General features: G+C 41.0%; 1 protein-coding gene and 1 non-coding gene across 4 annotated transcripts in view; one reads left to right on the top strand and one right to left on the bottom strand.

Moving 5' to 3' along the window:
* CDC123 (cell division cycle 123) overlaps window positions 1–19,177 on the bottom strand; it is a 60,553-nt gene extending 41,376 nt beyond the window's left edge. For all 3 annotated transcript variants that reach the window (XR_006603369.1, XM_004774898.3, XM_013047031.2), the window contains exons 1-2: window positions 19,042–19,177; window positions 14,214–14,285 (exon numbers count right to left, since the gene is read on the bottom strand). Coding sequence is in view for 2 of the 3 variants with exons in the window: in XM_004774898.3 (XP_004774955.1) it covers window positions 14,214–14,285; window positions 19,042–19,115 (146 nt within the window). In the remaining variant the exon portion in view is untranslated. The remainder of the gene's footprint in view (window positions 1–14,213; window positions 14,286–19,041) is intronic.
* LOC123388860 lies at window positions 10,310–10,434 on the top strand. The gene has a single exon (XR_006603382.1). It is a non-coding gene; the product is annotated as a U6atac minor spliceosomal RNA (small nuclear RNA).
* Window positions 19,178–19,216: the final 39 nt, after the last annotated feature.

Here is a 19,216-nt window from a genome sequence, read left to right as displayed (position 1 = left end):
CTGAACCATGAAGAAATAGAAAGCCTGAACAGACCCATAACCAGTAAGGAGATTGAAACAGTCATTAAAAATCTCCAAACAAACAAAAGCCCAGGGCCAGACGGCTTCCCGGGGGAATTCTACCAAACATTTAAAGAAGAACTAATTCCTATTCTCCTGAAACTGTTCCAAAACATAGAAATGGAAGGAAAACTTCCAAACTCATTTTATGAGGCCAGCATCACCTTGATCCCAAAACCAGACAAGGATCCCACCAAAAAAGAGAGCTATAGACCGATATCCTTGATGAACACAGATGCGAAAATACTCAACAAAATACTAGCCAATAGGATTCAACAGTACATTAAAAAGATTATTCACCACGACCAAGTGGGATTTATTCCAGGGCTGCAAGGTTGGTTCAACATCCGCAAATCAGTCAATGTGATACAACACATCAATAAAAGTAAGAACAAGAACCATATGATACTCTCAATAGATGCTGAAAAAGCATTTGACAAAGTACAACATCCCTTCCTGATCAAAACTCTTCAAAGTGTAGGGATAGAGGGCACATACCTCAATATCATCAAAGCCATCTATGAAAAACCCACCGCAAATATCATTCTCAATGGAGAAAAACTGAAAGCTTTTCCGCTAAGGTCAGGAACACGGCAGGGATGTCCATTATCACCACTGCTATTCAACATCGTACTAGAGGTCCTAGCCTCAGCAATCAGACAACAAAAGGAAATTAAAGGCATCCAAATCGGCAAAGAAGAAGTCAAATTATCACTCTTCGCAGATGACATGATACTATATGTGGAAAACCCAAAAGACTCCACTCCAAAACTGCTAGAACTTATACAGGAATTCAGTAAAGTGTCAGGATATAAAATCAATGCACAGAAATCAGTTGCATTTCTCTACACCAACAGCAAGACAGAAGAAAGAGATATTAAGGAGTCAATCCCATTTACAATTGCATCCAAAACCATAAGATACCTAGGAATAAACCTAACCAAAGAGACACAGAATCTATACTCAGAAAACTATAAAGTACTCATGAAAGAAATTGAGGAAGACACAAAGAAATGGAAAAATGTTCCATGCTCTTGGATTGGAAGAATAAATATTGTGAAAATGTCTATGCTACCTAAAGCAATCTACACATTTAATGCAATTCCTATCAAAGTACCATCCATCTTTTTCAAAGAAATGGAACAAATAATTCTAAAATTTATATGGAACCAGAAAAGACCTCGAATAGCCAAAGGGATATTGAAAAAGAAAGCCAACGTTGGTGGCATCACAATTCCGGACTTCAAGCTCTATTACAAAGCTGTCATCATCAAGACAGCATGGTACTGGCACAAAAACAGACACATAGATCAATGGAACAGAATAGAGAGCCCAGAAATAGACCCTCAACTCTATGGTCAACTAATCTTCGACAAAGCAGGAAAGAATGTCCAATGGAAAAAAGACAGCCTTTTCAATAAATGGTGCTGGGAAAATTGGACAGCCACATGCAGAAAAATGAAATTGGACCATTTCCTTACACCACACACAAAAATAGACTCAAAATGGATGAAGGACCTCAATGTACGAAAGGAATCCATCAAAATCCTTGAGGAGAACACGGGCAGCAACCTCTTCGACCTCTGCCGCAGCAACATCTTCCTAGGAACAACGCCAAAGGCAAGGGAAGCAAGGGAAAAAATGAACTACTGGGATTTCATCAAGATCAAAAGCTTTTGCACAGCAAAGGAAACAGTTAACAAAATCAAAAGACAACTGACAGAATGGGAGAAGATATTTGCAAACGACATATCAGATAAAGGACTAGTGTCCAGAATCTATAAAGAGCTTAGCAAACTCAACACCCAAAGAACAAATAATCCAATCAAGAAATGGGCAGAAGACATGAACAGACATTTCTGCAAAGAAGACATCCAGATGGCGAACAGACACATGAAAAAGTGCTCCATATCACTCGGCATCAGGGAAATACAAATCAAAACCACAATGCGATATCACCTCACACCAGTCAGAATGGCTAAAATCAACAAGTCAGGAAATGACAGATGCTGGCGAGGATGCGGCGGAAAAAGGGGGAACCCTCCTACACTGTTGGTGGGAATGCAAGCTGGTGCAGCCACTCTGGAAAACAGCATGGAGGTTCCTCAAAATGTTGAAAATAGAACTGCCCTATGACCCAGCAATTGCACTATTGGGTATTTACCCTAAAGATACAAATGTAGTGATCCAAAGGGACACATGCACCCGAATGTTTATAGCAGCAATGTCCACAATAGCCAAACTATGGAAAGAACCTAGATGTCCATCAACAGATGAATGGATCAAGAAGATGTGGTATATATACACAATGGAATACTATGCAGCCATCAAAAGAAATGAAATCTTGCCATTTGCAACAACATGGATGGAACTAGAGCGTATCATGCTTAGCGAAATAAGTCAAGCAGAGAAAGACAACTATCATATGATCTCCCTGATATGAGGAAGTGGTGATGCAACATGGAGGCTTAAGTGGGTAGAAGAATAAATGAAACAAGATGGGATTGGGAGGGAGACAAACCATAAGTGACTCTTAATCTCACAAAACAAACTGAGGGTTGCCGGGGGGAGGGGGTTTGGGAGAAGGGGGTGGGATTATGGACATTGGGGAGGGTATGTGATTTGGTGAGTGCTGTGAAGTGTGTAAACCTGGTGATTCACAGACCTGTACCCCTGGGGATAAAAATATATGTTTATAAAAAATAAAAATTTAAAATAAATAAATAAATAAATAAATAAATAAATAAATTTTTTTCCAAATAAAGGAAAAAAAGGAACAGAGGACAGTATTAAACCTGAAGAAATGAAAACATGGCAGCTGCTATTTAAAAATTCAATAGGGGAGACCTGGGGGGCTCGGTAGGTTAAGAATCTGACTTGGGCTCAGGTCATGATCCCAGGGTCCTGGGATCAAGCCCCATGTCAGGCTCCCTGCTTAGTGGGGAGCCTGCTTCTTCCTCTCCCATTCCCCATGCTTGTGCTCACTTGTGCTCTGTCAATAAATTTTTTCTTAAAAATAAAAAAATTTTGGGGGGCACCTGGGTGGCTCAGTGCGTTAAGCCACTGTCTTCGGCTCAGGTCATGATCTCAGGGTCCTGGGATCGAGTCCCACATCAGTCTCTCTGCTCAGCAGGGAGCCTGCTTCCCCCTCTCTCTCTGCCTGCCTCTCGGTCTACTTGTGATCTCTCTCTGTCAAATAAATAAATAAAGTCTTTTAAAAAAATAAATTTTTTAAATTTAATAAAATGGGGGCGTCTGTGTAGCTTAGTCAGTTAAGCATCTGTCTTCAGCTCAGGGTCCTGGGATTGAGCCCTGCATCAAGCTCCCTGCTCAGCGAGGAGCCTGCTTCTCTCTCTCCCTCTGCCTGCTGCTCTCCTTGCTTGTGCTCTCTCTCTCTGTCAGAAAAATACTATCTTTTAAAAAAAAAAATTTTTTCAACAGAATGAATGGCAAAATGAAGGAAATTTCCCAGAAAGAACCAAGAAGACAGATAACAGAGAAAGAATGATACAATTCAGAGATTCCAACAAGCTTCAGTATCTAAATAATAGGAGTTCGAGAAAAAGAAACCAGAAAATATGAGAAAATTGCCAAAGATAGAGTATTTTTTAAATGTTCCCAAACTGAAAAATACATCTCTAGAAGGGAAGAGCTCACCAAGTACACAGCACAGTGAATGCGGGTTGGGGGAAGACTCAGGCGACTTGCAAAGGCTACCACAATAATTCTTCCCATCTAGTCTGACACACTCCTCTATGGGGTGACTTTGCCACTCTTCCCATCAAAAAGTGGCATTTATGTCCCCCATTCCTTTCATTTAAACTGGCTTCAAGACTCACTGTGACCAACAAAATGTAGCCAACTGACACCATGTAATTCTAGGTGTCAGAAGCCTTTACAGCCTCTGCTCTCCTGTTTGGAATGCTTCCACCAACTATGTGAAGATGCTAGGGTAGTCTTCTGAGATGAGAGACCACATGGAAAGAGAGGCCCAGTATCAATGGCCAGACATGGGAATGCGGCCACCCTAAAAGCACCCAAGTATTCAGCAGAACCACCAAATGACAACAACATGATCTTAGCAAGACCAAGAGAAGACTCACCCGGTGTCAAGAAGTGTAGGGGTTCTGAGATTTCACCCTACTTGCAAGCTAACAGGCTAGCTCATCACAGTTTCTTGGACTCTGGCAGAAGACCTAAGACGCCTAGGTCAGAAACAAAGGACTCTCTGACCTACAGCACAGCATCAAGCATGAGCTTCATCTATCCATCAGATTCTACTGGCCCCTCTGTCCCAGGGGAGGTCAAAGAGTGGCCCAGGTTTGCCTCACAACTGAGGAACCTTGAATTTAGGGAACCTCATCTTTTATAATGGGCTGCAGGTGAACCTGTTCGGTCTGGGACCCAAGGGCAGACACTTGTCTTTACCTGTACTAGACAGTAAATAAACCTGCTCTCTGCTAGGGAGGGAGCCACTACCTCTACCTTCCAAGCTGTTTGCTATATAAACATCCTAGAAAGGATAGTCAAGAACAAAAGCTTTAGTGCCTCTGCGTGCAAGACAAGCAATAACTGAGATGCGAGAATTGTCTCTCAACACCCACCTGAGCAATCACGGACAAACAAAATGTTTATTGTTCTAAGTCAGCATGTTTGGGCCATTCAGAGGACTATCACGAAATATAAGAACATGAAAGAGGAATTCTTAAAAACATTCATAAAGAAAACTGGGTCACAATAAAGGAAGACAAATCAAAGTGACAAAGGACCTCACAGCATTCTAGAAGACAGTGGACCATACCTTCAAAATCACAAGGTAAATTTTCTGCCTAGAATCCCATACTAAGCCAATTCATGCTCCCACCCCACCGCCTGGAAAATCTATAGTAGAATAAAAAATTTTTTCAGGTATGGAAAGACTCAGAAGTGTTTCCTCCTATGCACTGCAGAGCACGAGAGTCAATAAAACAAGTAACTCAAGAGACCCAAAAATGTGATATCCAAGGGAGAGAAAATCCAACACAAAATAGTAAAGTATCAGGATGACAACTGTATACCAGACCTGAAGAGCTACCAGGCGGAACAGGACGACGGGGGATTGCTAAAGTGAAATATCCAGGAAAGGAAAATGGAAGTGATCCATTTGGAAGTGTCCATGAGTATTTAGAGAAATAGCTAACAGGCTATGACCTGTCTCCTGAACAGTTACTAGGTATTAGTGAGAGACACATGGAAAACAAAGCACATTTAAAGAGCATGGTTATTAGGAAAGAAAAGGTAATCACAGTACAGTGTGGCTCAGCAGCCTCAATAATGTGGTATATTGTAAATAATGACTCTCACTTAACCAAAAACTGTAATGAACGTAGAGAAGGCACAATAAAACTAAATCTTCAAACACTGTAATACAAAATCAAGAAATAATATCTAAGGTGGATCTAATATCAAGAAATAGTGAAGTATATTGCTAATAAATGCAAAGCTACCAACAGTGGTTCCCTTCGAATTTGTTGAGGGTATATTACATGGTAAACGATACAGTAGCAATCACTGGAAAGACATACCCTCCTTTATAAATCAAGAAATTGACACACTGGCTTGTCAATCATTCAATCAATCTGGTTTAACATGTATCAATCAGTTCCATAGATTTTCTTTTTTTAAAGTAATCTCTGCACCCAATGTGAAGCCTGAACTCACAACCCCAAGATCAAGAGTCACATGCTCTACTGGCTGACCCGGCCAGGCACCCCAGTTCCTGAACTTTTACCAACCCTTCACAATCCTAAAGAACTGACTTGCCAGATCCATGAAGCTAAGAACCAGATGCTATAGTACAGTGATAATGCTAACACACTGTCACTAGTGAAACCCGGCCCAAGGAGCCAGACTTTCTCTTACCTCTTTTTAAATACCACACATTTTTAAATACATTATCTTTAATAAGGTTTATTTAACCTTACAATACAAAAGGTACTCAATGAACTTGAAAATGTATTTCGCCGCTCTAAAACATCACTTTGTTAGTATAATGAAATACATTTTAAAAAATCATTATTTATGGAGCGCCTGGGTGGCTCAGTGGGTTAAGCCTCTGCCTTCGGCTCAGGTTATGATCTCGGGGTCCTAGATCAAGCTGTGCATCGGACTCTCTGCTCTCCTCTGCCTGTCTCTCTGCCTACTTGTGATTTCTGTCAAATAAATTTAAAAAGTCTTTAAAACATCATATTTATGACCAGTGTATCCATATACTTCTTCAGAAGAATTTATTGCAGTACCTGCTGTGAGGTATGTCCCAAAACCTGGTCACCGTAGATGATGGGTAAGTATAAATCTGCAAGTTTCCCAGACTGGCTTTCTAAGGTAGATCTCTGACTACTGAGGACTGAATTGGCCAAAGTATGATGCTAATATTTAAGGTATTCTGCATTTCTTGTATCATCTCCAGCACAGAGATGGAACATAAGAACAATGGGAAACCTTAAGAGAACTGGCTTTGGATCAGAAAGAGCTTTAGTGGGTCAGTTCCACCACTGTTTCTCAAGAGCTTTGCACCATTATCCCATCTAAAAAATCTACAAAATCAGGATAGTAGCAGCTATCCCGAAGAGTTGTGAAGATTCAAATCATGAACACACCTAACATGGGTTTTATAACTGGCGTCTTATTTATTATTTTCTGCCTTAGGGAGACAAGTGAGGAAAGAACTTGGGATCAGAAAGGGACAAGTAAAGATTAATTCCTGGAAGCAGTGAGTCAAATGACCTGAGTCAGATCCAACCTATGAGCCCAGTTCCAGTATCACCTCTACATAAAAACTTCCTGAATCACCCCACTGATTATTTAAACTTCAAAAACATTATTAGAAGAACAGATGCTTTTATTCCAAGAAAACAGAGTTCTATTTATTTATATCTTTGACTTGGCTACTAAAGAGGGACTCCCCAGGAAGTGTATCCCCCATCTTGTTATTTCTGTAGCGCACTCAGCACCCATCTCATGAGGGTGGGACACGCCCAATAATGTACAATAAAAAGAATCATCACCTATACTAGAAATGCACATTATCAGCTTCCTTTCCCATACCCTCTGTAGGCAATAATAATCAAATCAAGCATTCTTTCTCACTGAACCCTGGATATAGCCTCAGAACCCTTTCTAAATTTTGGAAACCATTACCAGTAGATCTGAACTGGCAAACAAGATAAACCCAGTTACCATCCTTGGTGTGTACCATTCATCTGACTCCATTTAGGCCGCCAGGGGAAAGAGTGAAGTAATCATGTTCATTTATTCACTCATTCAACAAATACTTATTGAGCCCAGACTGTTTTTTTAAGTATAAACAAGACACCTTATAGAGCTGAGAGTCTGGAGTGAAAAAATGTCCTCTATGTGGAGGTAATGGGAGATTAGGCATGAAGAATCGAGACTTATGGCAGACCCCAACAGCCACTTCCCCACTTCTCTGTTAATAAAACCTCCAATGTGTCCAGAAACAAAGTGCCCCTGTGCCTTATGGACTTCTCCCCAGCCACGACAGTATGTACAGACTAATCTACCACTCCCGGCTATTCCATCCCCCCTACCAGTGAGGGACCCGTCCCCGACCAACAAGAGCTAGAGACTTACTGAGAAAGTTTGTCCTGCTCTTAAAGAGGGACATGAGACGGGATCTCTGGATATGATATTGTGAGGACATGATCTTTGAACTGACTATGGTGAACCTGGACTCTCTAGAGGAAAACCAGGAAATTCAGAGAGAAGCATCACTGAACTATACTTTACAATAACTGCCATGCCTTAGGGCTTCTTATGAAATAAGTTATTTGCCTCCTTATTTAAGCCATGTTTAAAACTGGATATTGTCTTAGTCTGTCTGGGCTACTGTAACAAAATAACATACACCGGGTATGAAGAGGAATTTATGTCTCACAGTTCGGGAGGCTAGAAGTCCAAGATCAGGGTGCCAAAAGGGTCAGGTGCTGGTGATAGCCCTCTTCCAGGCTACAGATAGCCACCTTCTTGCTGTGTCCTTAAATGGCTGAAGGCACAAGGTTGCTCTCTGGGGTACCTCTCATTAGGGCATAAAAACCATTCATGAAGCCTCCAGTCCCATGACCTTATCACCTTCCAAAGGTTCCACCTTCTAATAACAAATATCTTCGGGGGTTAGGATTTCAACATATGAGTTTGGGGGCCACACAAACCCTTGGACCACAGAAGATATTCTATTACTTGAAACCAAAAATCACCCCATTTGACCCAGGGAACAAACAAGAGAGTGCTGAATGGCAGGTTAAGGAGATAAAAGGCCACATTCACTTCATGGGAGCTGAAACTGAGGAAATTATATTCAAAGACTTGGTCTGTCTTTTATTTTCTTTGTTGTAACAACTAACTTGGAAACCTAGAAGAAAGCATTTAATTAAGAATTTCACTTTCTGAGATGGGTATCCTAATACACTAGTGTTAAGACCATAAACTGGTACAATGGTTACAAAAGCTATATGGCAATACTGGTCAAGAGTCTTTTTTTTTTTTCCCTAAATTTTATGTATTTGTTTGAGAGAGAGAGAGCATGCACACATGAGCAGGGGAAAGGGCAGAGGGAGAGGCAGAAGCAGACTCCTACTGAACAGGGAGCCTGATATGGGGCTGGACCAGGACCCTGGGATTATGATCTGAACAGAAGCCAGATGCTTAACAAACAGCCACCCAGGCGTCCCCTGGTCAAGCATCTTAAAAATTTTTATAACCTTTGCCATGTGACTAGAGCCTAGGATTCTTTTTTTTTTTTTTTTTTTTTTAATTTGTCAGAGAGAGAGGGAGAGAGAGCGAGCACAGGCAGACAGAATGGCAGGCAGAGGCAGAGGGAGAAGCAGGCTCCCTGCCAAGCAAGGAGCCCGATGTGGGACTCGATCCCAGGACGCTGGGATCATGACCCGAGCCGAAGGCAGCTGCCCAACCAACTGAGCCACCCAGGCGTCCCGAGCCTAGGATTCTTATTGCACAGAAATAATCCCAAATGCAAATAGTGTTCCACAAAACAATATGTTCACTGAATTATTTTTCAGTAAAGTTGTAAATGACCTATGTATGTCCAACTATGAAATTAAATCAGTAATAAAAAACTATATGCAAAAATTATGCAGGTTATTAAAAATAACTTTATGCCATTTTAAAAACATGGAAAAATTACACTCTGGTTTCAATGATAAAAGAATATAAAATTATCTATGTAGTATGCTCATAATTTAGGCTAAAAAAGTATTTAAAAAGACTACAGAAGATATGCCAATATTTGAACAGCATTTGCTTTTAAGATGGTGGAATTATACGTGATTTTTCTGCTTCTTTATATTTTGTGTAGTTTTCAAGTTTACTATCATGAGCAAGTATTACACCTTGATAATTAAAAATGAGATGGGGCAATTTTACACATGATGGAATTTCTAAGCATTCATATTGGTCCCACTCCCTACCATCTCAGAATTTATTTTACCAAATAAAACCAAATCATATGTGTTCCATGGTCTATGCTAAAGAAAGATGCTTAACTGATCTATCTCAGTATGTACAAATAACTAGTAGTTCACTATTGACATACTCACAATAAACGAATACTCAAGAACTCTAGTTCATTAACTCTACTCTATTTATCTGTAACTATAATACTGTATTCTTTGATTCAGAGCAACATTCCATACAAAGGAGCTAAAATGTTCACATAACAATAGATGCAGTTATGGTACTCTATAAATAATATTTTAAATAAACATTCATTCACCTAAAGCTATTACTATCTGAACTCAGGATGAAATTACTGGTAGAATCCAATCTGGATTACTCTACCCTAACTGAAATCATGTAGGGCTTTAATTGCTGAACAAAAGAAAACCATTAGGATCTCCTGATTGGAGGCCATGAATCCTACTACTGATATGAACTCTGTAATAAGACTGTGCTGTTATCCGCAGGGTAACTTGCTCTATTGATCAATACCTTGAATCAGTTAAGTGATGACTGATATTGTGACTAGTGAGTCTAGATATTATTCACTCGGAAGTTGTTTTGTTCTCCAAGGTTACCCCAACCAAAACTGTTAGCCCATTTAATATTTTGATATCCATTAAGGTTAGGTCAAATTATGTTATTTTGGGGTAAATTAAAGTTCCACAGGGTCTTCTCATCTTATTTTTTTAATCCCCCACTCTTCACTGGAAGGTAAAACAGATTAGGATAGCAAGTGTTACATGAACTGAGAGAGGGTTGACACTACCCTTTACAAGGATGGAAGAGACTCTCGGGCCTAACAACACATATATGGTTAAGGCACTGCCTCCTACTTTGAGGCACTAACCATTGTTTTTTACGAAACAGACTCTTAACAACAGAGAACAAACTGATGGTTACCAGAGGGGAGGTGGGTGTGGGATGGGTGAATTAGGTGATGAGGATAAGGACTGCACTTGTCATGATGGATACGGGGTGATGTATGAAGTGTTGAATCACTATACAACAAACCTAAAACTAATAGTACACTGTTAACTAACTGGAATTTGAATAAAAACTTAAAAAAAAAAAAATGTTCAGTGTGCCTGGGTGGCTCAGTGGGTTAAGCCTCTGCCTTCGGCTCAGGTCATGATCTCAGGGTCCTGGGATCAAACCCCGCATTGGGGGGGGTCTGCTCAGCAGAGAGCCTGCTTCCCCTTTGCTCTCTGCCTGCCTCTCTGCCTACTTGTGATCTCTCTCTCTCTCTCTCTGTCAAATAAATAAATAAATAAATAATGTCTTTTAAAAAATATATTCATCGATTAAAAAAAATAATATAAAATAACATAAAATAAAGTATCACTGACTCTAAGGGAAAAAAAAAGATTAGGATAGCAAGGAATATATTAAGGAGCCCACACACAACCAAGCCCACACACAAAACACAAATACTGAGCTTTAAAAAGACATATTTGGGGCACCTGGCTGGCTCAGTCGGTGGAACGTAGGACTCTAGATCTCAGAGTTTTAAGTTCAAGGCCCACAGTTGACATAGAGATTATTTAAAAACAAAATCTTTGAAAGCAAAAAAGAAGACACATTTTTAAAAGCTACTTAGCTATAAAACATAGCAACCGAGATGAATCCCAAAAGCATTATGTGGAGTTAAAGCAGCCAGACACAAAATACATACTATATTTCACTTACAGAAAGTTCTAGAACTGGCAGAACTAAGGCATAGAGATGTAAATCAGATCAGCATTTGCTTGGGGTGGGGCAGGGGGAAGTAGGCAGGATTGACCAAAAAGAGGTAGTAGGGACTTTCCTGGGGACTGGAAATGTTTGGTATTTTTCATGGAAGAGGTGATGAAACAGGTGTCTGTATTTATCTAAACTCACCAAACGTTACACTCTGCACTCCTTTGTTTTACGATCACAACTGTAGTAGAATAGTCATTTAAGTTACACCTATAATTTTCAAGTTTTTACCTAGAAAAGGAATCCAATCTAAAAATTACCTCCCTTTTCAAACCAAAGGCTTTTCTCAGCCTGAGCAAAATCTTCATTCATCTAGCTGTTCAGCCAGAAATGAGAGGGTGATTCTTGCCACCTCCTTCTCTGTCACCAAGTCCTGAAGGCACAGCTCCAAGACACCACAAATCCATTCACTTCTCCCCTTTCAGGGACACCACCATAGTTCAAGCCACCATCAGTTCGTACTGGATCCAAGGCAGTACCCTCCTAACTGGTCTTCAATTTCCACATGGTAACTGGTCCTAGTTCAAAACCTGTAATCTGCCAGCATCACTCTCTTGGTCAGAGCTCTTTAATGCATTCCCACTGACCTCAGAACAAATTCTAAGATCTTTAACAGGACTCTCACACACCCTCTTATCACCTCCCCTATGGCAGTTACCAACTCTTACACAATTCAGCTCTTCGTGCTCCAGCCACATGACCTCTTTGTAGTGTCCTGCAGGTCAACACCTTCCATGCCTCAGAGCCCTCCTTAAGGCTGTTCCCTCAGCCTTAGGATAGGATAATTCCTCATCTTGCAATTATTCTAAGTTAATGGGACTCTCAAATAATAATTTTCAAGGCTGAGAATACCAAAACAGAAATATAATCCAGAAAGCTACACAGAAAATTCATGACAAGGGAAGGGGGGCGGGTCGAAAATCAGTGTTACTTTGGGGCACCTGGCTGGCTTAGCCGAATAAGCGTCTGACTCTTGATTTTAGCTCAGGTCGTGATTTTCACAGTTGTGAGCTCGAGCCCCACCTCAGACTCCATGCTCAGCGTGAAGTCTGTTTAAGACTCTTTCTCCTTCTGGGGCGCCTGGGTGGCTCAGTTGGTTAGGCATCTGCCTTCGGCTCAGGTCATGATCCCAGGTTCCGGCAGGGAGCCTGCTTCTCTCTCTCCCACTCCCCCTGCTTGTGTTAAAACAAAAAACAAAAAACAAAAAAAAAAAAAAACCAACTCTTTCTACTTCTGCTCCCCCAACTCGAATGCACACATTCTCTCTCTCTAAAATAAATAAATACATCTTTTTAAGAATTAGTGTTATTGAAAACATATACAATTCTATTTGTAATTTTCGTCCTTCAGCAAATGTCTATTAGGCACCTCTTGTGTGTCAGACACTGCTCCAAGAGCTAGGAACAGAACTGTCCTTGTCCCAGTTCTCAAGAAGCCAGCAAGGATTCACTCCATGCAGGAAAGGGTTATGCAGAAAGTAAAGTGAGGCAAGGGGGTGAAGCGTAAGGCACCAAAATGTGCCCACTCATGCCACAGAGCAGCATTCAGCCTTATAGGGAAGGAAACTGAAACAGCAGAACATGGACAAACCCCAACGACATCATGCTGGTGAAATAGAGCTGGTCACAAAACAACAAATACTGCACGATTCCACTCGGGTAGGTACTGAGAGTACGCCAGTCACAGGCACAGAAAGTAGAACGGTGGTGGCCAGGGGCTAGTGGGAGGAGGAAGAGAGGCAGTGTTTCCATGGGACTGACTTTTGGCTTTACAAGATGAACAGAGTTCTGGAGGTGGGTGGTGCTGATGGCTGCACATTATAAATGTACTTAGTACCACCGAGCTGTGCACTTAAATATAATTAAGATAGGAAATCTACAGCTATGTGTATTTTACCATAATCAAAAATTTTTGTAATATTGCCAAGGGAAAATGATTTCCAACCTAGAATCCTACCAAAAAGGAGTACAGGGCTGCCTGAGTGGCTCAGCCACTGAAGCATCTTCCTTCAGCTCAGGTCATGATCCCAGGGTCCTGGAACTGATTCGGGCATCTGACTCCTCCTCAGTAGGGAGCCTGCTTCTCCCTCTGCCTGGTGCTTCCCCTGCTTATGTGTGCATGCTCTCTGTCTCTCTAACAAATAAACAAAATCTTAAAAAAAAAAAAGGAGTTCAGTATATAGCAAGGTTTCCTTCTCATTAGGCTGTTTTGTTAAGGCGGGTGAGAGTTAAGCACTTAGGTAACATAACCTCTGAGCAGAAACCTGAATGAAAAAATAGGAACTTCATGAAATTCTATGATTCTTAAACTTTTCCAAGTTTGCACTAAAAAGACTGAAGCATGGCAATGTCTTCCCTTTTTGAACAGAGGAACAACATGAAGGTAGAGATGGGGTTAACCGTAGGGAAGAAGAAGTTAGGGAATTACATGATACAATTTTTTATCTTAAGAGCTGACGTATCCTGGGGCACCTGGCTGTCTCAGTCAGAAGAGCAAGCAACTCTTGATCTCAGGGTCATGAGTTCAAGCCCCACACTGGGTGCAGAGATTACTTAAATAAATAAACTTTCATAGCATGTCCTCTTTCTCCCTCCAACCTGTCTCCCTACCTCCAGAAGAAAGAATTATCACACTCATTTTCTCAAGTTAAAAGATGAAAATAAGTGCCCAATTTCTTAACTGGTAGCTTTTAGAGGAGGAAGTACTCAATTCTTTAACTATTAATTGAGCATTGACAAGAAACACAGGACAAAGATAAGGATATAATTTTAGCTAGGGAAAAAAAAGTAGAGAATGGTCCCAAGGCTAATGTATTTATTTTACATGGTAATCAATGAGATTCAATCATCACAACATTTCTTCATAATAAAGCTCCAAGAATTCCTTCTGGTATACTTTACCTTCCTGAAACCACCAGAGTTCCATCATCGAGTAAATAATCCTTCACATTCTGTGGAAGTGGAAGAATGACGCTTAAAAAAAAAAAAAAAAAAGGCATTTATCAAAAAGGCATCATAAGCAGAGAGAAACAAAAAATCAAAATTCAATTTTTTAATTACTTATTTCCTTTATTTTTAATATACGGTAGGAAATGTTAATGATGTACATTTGCGGGTGCCTGGGTGCCTCAGTGGGTTAAAGCCTCTGCCTTCAGCTCAGGTCATGATCTCAGGGTCCTGGGATCGAGCCCCCCACATTGGGCTCTCTGCTCAGCAGGAGGCCTGCTTCCTCCTCTCTCTCTGCCTGCCTCTCTGCCTACTTGTGATCTCTCTCTCTGTCAAATAAATAAATAAATAAACTTTTTTTTTTTAAAGTACATTTGGTAGCAGCACATTGAAAATTAGAATAAAATGAACAAATCTTGTGGTAAACTAACTTCAGCTCATGTACTACAACAATCATGGTAAAACAAAACCAGACAAACCCGAAGAACCATACTGAAATCACAGTATGAAGCGCATCAGCTCAAGAAAATTCTAAGTATCTGTCTTTAAGAAATCAGAACCAGGAGGTATTTCCAGAAAATGTAGCAAAAAAGCAGAAACAGCATCTGACCATCTTCTAAGATAGAGGGCAGAGGAAGACTTAGGATCTGGAAACCATTCTTTGGTTGGCAATGAGAGTGAAGGGCTAAGAAGTCATGATGTGTCTGGGTGTGTTCTGGTGGCTTTCTGTTCAACTGACTGCCAGAGCTATAAAGCTGCTTTAGTCTACTCTGTTTCAGATAATTAAGGGATGGCAAAGCCATAACTGGAAGTCATTTCAAAATCTCATGGGATCATTAGATTTTTTACTCTGTAATAATAAATCATCAAGCAATTCTGCCGCAGGTACATAAAAGGAACGCTATTATTTTGAGGTATGTATTCTTTAAAAAAGTAAAAAGAAATGATGGTCTGCTTTCATAGAGTCAAGAGAACATCATCGACTTATGCATCATCTACTTATTTTCTGGCACATTAAAAATGGTTTTTGTGGGGCGGGTGGCTCAGTGGGTTAAGCCTCTGCCTTCGGCTCGGATCATGATCTCAGGCCCTTGGGATCAAGCCCTGCATCGGGCTCTGCTCAGTGAGGAACCTGCTTCCCTCTCTCTCTCTCTCTGCCTGCCTCTCTGCCTACTTGTGATCTCTCTCTGTCAAATAAATAAATAAAATCTTTTTTTTAAAAAAAGGTTTTTGTGCACAGAAAACATTATTCATGGACTATTTCAGTTTTAAAGATTAACAGCTGATCTATCAAATTCATAATTTTACATTCAAAAGCCTAGTCCTTCAGGATTTTAAGGTCACCCACCAGATCTTACTATTCCATTTGTAAATTTGCTAAATTTTAACCAATTTCAAGTGAGCCTTTGAAACTTAAAAGTTGCTTAAAATTTTAAAACTCTACTATCAAAAGAACTATCCAATTTTATTTTTAAATATGTCAACTGTCTAATCACAAACAAGCCTTCCTAAATATTTACCTTGTAATGAACCCAGCAAACTAAACCATAAATGCAGTCAATCTGAGGTTCTTGCACACTTTACAATACTACCTAAAATCCTGAAAAATTTTCTTACTCGTTTTCCAAGAGAATTTTTGAAGTTTATCTTCTCGGGGGCCCGAGCCTGAGAAACGCTGGCAGGAAGGCCAGTTCCTAGACATCAACGGTGGTTTTCCTGACCCCAAAGAGAGCACAGAGTCCTCTCCCCTGCTGGTCATGTCTCTAAGCCCCCAAATCAATGTTTTCAGAGTCCAGGTCCATCATTTTTGAGTTACACTCAATCAGACTCAAGTCTGATTTTTGAATCTGGACTTTCCCTTCAGGCTGCACCACCCCTTCACCAGATTCAAAACATCTTGTTTATTGTTGGATTCTATTCTGAATTCTTTGCATATTCTTCCTACTGGAGAGTCTTCAACTCTTACAGATACTAGCTGACATCTAGATCCCATGACTTCTCATGGGTCACTGACTTCTAAAGCCCCAGTTCTGAAGTCATCCTAATGAGCCTATCATGCATTACATTGTGTACGACAAGGAGGATACCAAAGTGATTTCATTAAGAACTGAAAGCCTATGATGAGGAAAAAATACAAAAGAAAAAAAAAACTATAGTACAACATGTTAAGTGCTGTCCCAGGTGAGGATGTACCAAGTGCTGCCAAAATTCAGAAGAAGGGGGGCACCTGGGTGGCTCAGTGGGTTAAGCCTCTGCCTTCAGCTCAGTCATGGTCCTGGGGTCCTGGGATTGAGCCCCACATCGGGCTCCCTGCTTGGTGGGGAGCCTGCTGACCCCTCCCTCTCTCTCTGTCTGCCTCTCTGCCTACTTGTGATCTCTGTTAAATAAATAAAATCTTAAAAAAAAAAAATTCAGAAGAAGGAACTGTGCCTAAAAGACTGAGGCCATAAATAAGTCAATGCCAAGGAAGCTTTTCACAAACCTAACAAGGCTGTCAGAGAAGAGCTTAAGTCGGGTCATTGAAATCCAAGTGCAGGTGAGAATCCAATGAGGCCTGACAGATGTAAAAGAATTAAATGGCAAATTTCCTGTCCTATTCTATATCCTATTCAGTATCTTATATTCAACATCCTATTCTAGATCCTATTCAAGTGAATATAATTATGCACATACAGATAAGTTATTCTAATATAATTTTAGAGGTAAAAACGGGCTTTTAAAATCATTTATCATAGCCTTTATGTTTGAAGAAAGTAACAGATTCATGAAGTAAAGAGGCCTGAAGTTATCTAGCTAATGATTCTTAAGCCTGAGTCAAAGTCCTAGAACTTGTCAAAAAATACACCTGTATTCTTACCCACCTAATCATCTCTGAACCAGGATTAATAAACATTGAAAAATAATGCTGAGTCAGTAACAAGAATATGATCTCAGCATGGAAGCTGACAATGACAACGCAAAGCTAACAGAGCCCCCACGAGATTCGCCCTGACTGTGGAGGGATATCCTGTCATATGTGAGGTTCCAGTAATATCACTACAGAACTAAACAGACTGAAGAAAGAGTTTAAAGAACAGTTTCAGGCCACACGGGTTAGCTGTGAACTGTTGGGAAAATCCCACCTCCTGGTTTATTCTCCATTCTCAGCTCCCTATGAATGGTACACATCCTAAACTTATTTTGCTTCAGTGAAGCTTTGATTAAATCCAAAATGTAACAATGAACAGCATTTCTGTGTGTTTACTACATGCCAGAAACTGTGGCAAGCCTTTACAATATTTTATCTCATTTAATTCCCATGACAATCCTATTACTTTCTCAAATTCCAGATGGGGCTTAGAGAGATTAAGCAATTTGCTCAAGATGCTGATGGAACCAAAATTCAATGCCAGGCAGATGGCCCTGATGTCAGTATCCAAATCCTAACCATTGTGCCCTCCTGCTGAAGGCAAAGGAAAACTACAGTTGCAAAAGGCACCTGAACAGAATGCAGGTCAGTTCAAGTGAACTCTGTGTCTGGGAGGTTCACAGAAATACCTTCTCTTACACCAACACAGATAACTCTAGCATCATCTCAGACCCAAACGCCCATTTCCATTACAAAAGGTGACAAAGACTGGAATATACTAAGAGAAGATAACTTCTCTAATAAGATGTACTGTCCACTGCTGCTGTTGAAGCTCTCCTTTCGTCTTAGTGTGACTTTCAACCACCTTCAAATGCAAAGATGATCTATCTTCCTTCAAGGGGCTCTAACCTCCAACTAGAAGCAGATTCTATGTATGACCAACAGGATGAAAAAGAACTGTCCTTTGACTAATCTCCTTAGGCTCTTCCAATCCCTTGGGATTTCAAAACCATTACCCTCTCTGCATGCGCACACTGCACCAAGAGGACAAAATGTGAAAAGGACAGCTGATACCTAAATACGTGACAATCAAGGCCTAAAGAGCGACTGGGCAAAACACAGAAAATCCTGTCCATGAATATGCAGTTCTTTGTCAATCCTTCTTAGTGAGTGAAAGCCTACTCCTTCACCATTCTCCAGGTGTTATGATTGCTTTTGAAGATTTGGGGGGATTCTCCTAGCTGCCTTGCCTCTGTTACCTTGAATGACTCCGTGAAGGATGAAACAGTTACTCCTGTTTGACCTGCAACCCAGGGACGGATTCCCTGATGTAGGCCAGGAAAATAGAAACCAAATACTGTTCTATTCCTTTTCCAGGGATGACTTCCTCTCACAGTACATTACCAACATAACAGCATGTAACTACACTAACGTTTCCATGCACACTATCTTATGGGAGCTTCGCAACAGAATTCCAGGTAGAGTCTACCTCACTGTTCTCATTTTACATCGACTGAAAGCAACTTACGTCCACCAGCGGGTTGGTCGGTGGCAAAGTCCAGACCACCCAGTTCTCCTGATCACGTCCCCTCTCTGACTACCCTAACAGCAGTGATGGTGAACATCCAAGCCCTGAACTATCCTAATCCACCAGTCACCCCGCCTCCGACCTTCACTGAACCATGACATGCCCTTCCGCCTCCCTTAGCACACCCCCTGAACGCAACCCGAGGTACAGAAGACAAGGATCGACTTCATTAAGCCCCTCTCCTCCCCCACTGAAATAGCACCAGGAAGTCGAAATCTTGGCACTGGTGCTCCCATCCGATCTCTGTAAGGCCTGCATTTTTTTTTTTTTTAAATGGAGCTAGGACTCGCTCAAAATGTCGCAGTTCCCTTTTGCCTATCGGCCCGACGTAACCCCTCCTGTCTCACCTCTTGATGGTAAGGCTTCGGAACAGTGGATACCACGCGGAGAACTGACAGTGCAGGACATGCTCCTTCTTCATCCTCCAGCTGCCGCCGCCGCCGCTCCCTTTCCTTCCAGCACCCTCCCGGAACCCAGGTCTCCCGTCCCGGAAGTACCCGCCGAGCTATTTTGGCTCAGGGA

The sequence above is a fragment of the Mustela putorius genome, unplaced genomic scaffold (assembly GCF_011764305.1).
Source record: "Mustela putorius furo isolate JIRA1106 unplaced genomic scaffold, ASM1176430v1.1 tig00003913_pilon_pilon_pilon, whole genome shotgun sequence".
NCBI lineage: Eukaryota > Metazoa > Chordata > Mammalia > Carnivora > Mustelidae > Mustela > Mustela putorius.
This window is presented reverse-complemented; position numbering and strand designations above follow the sequence as displayed.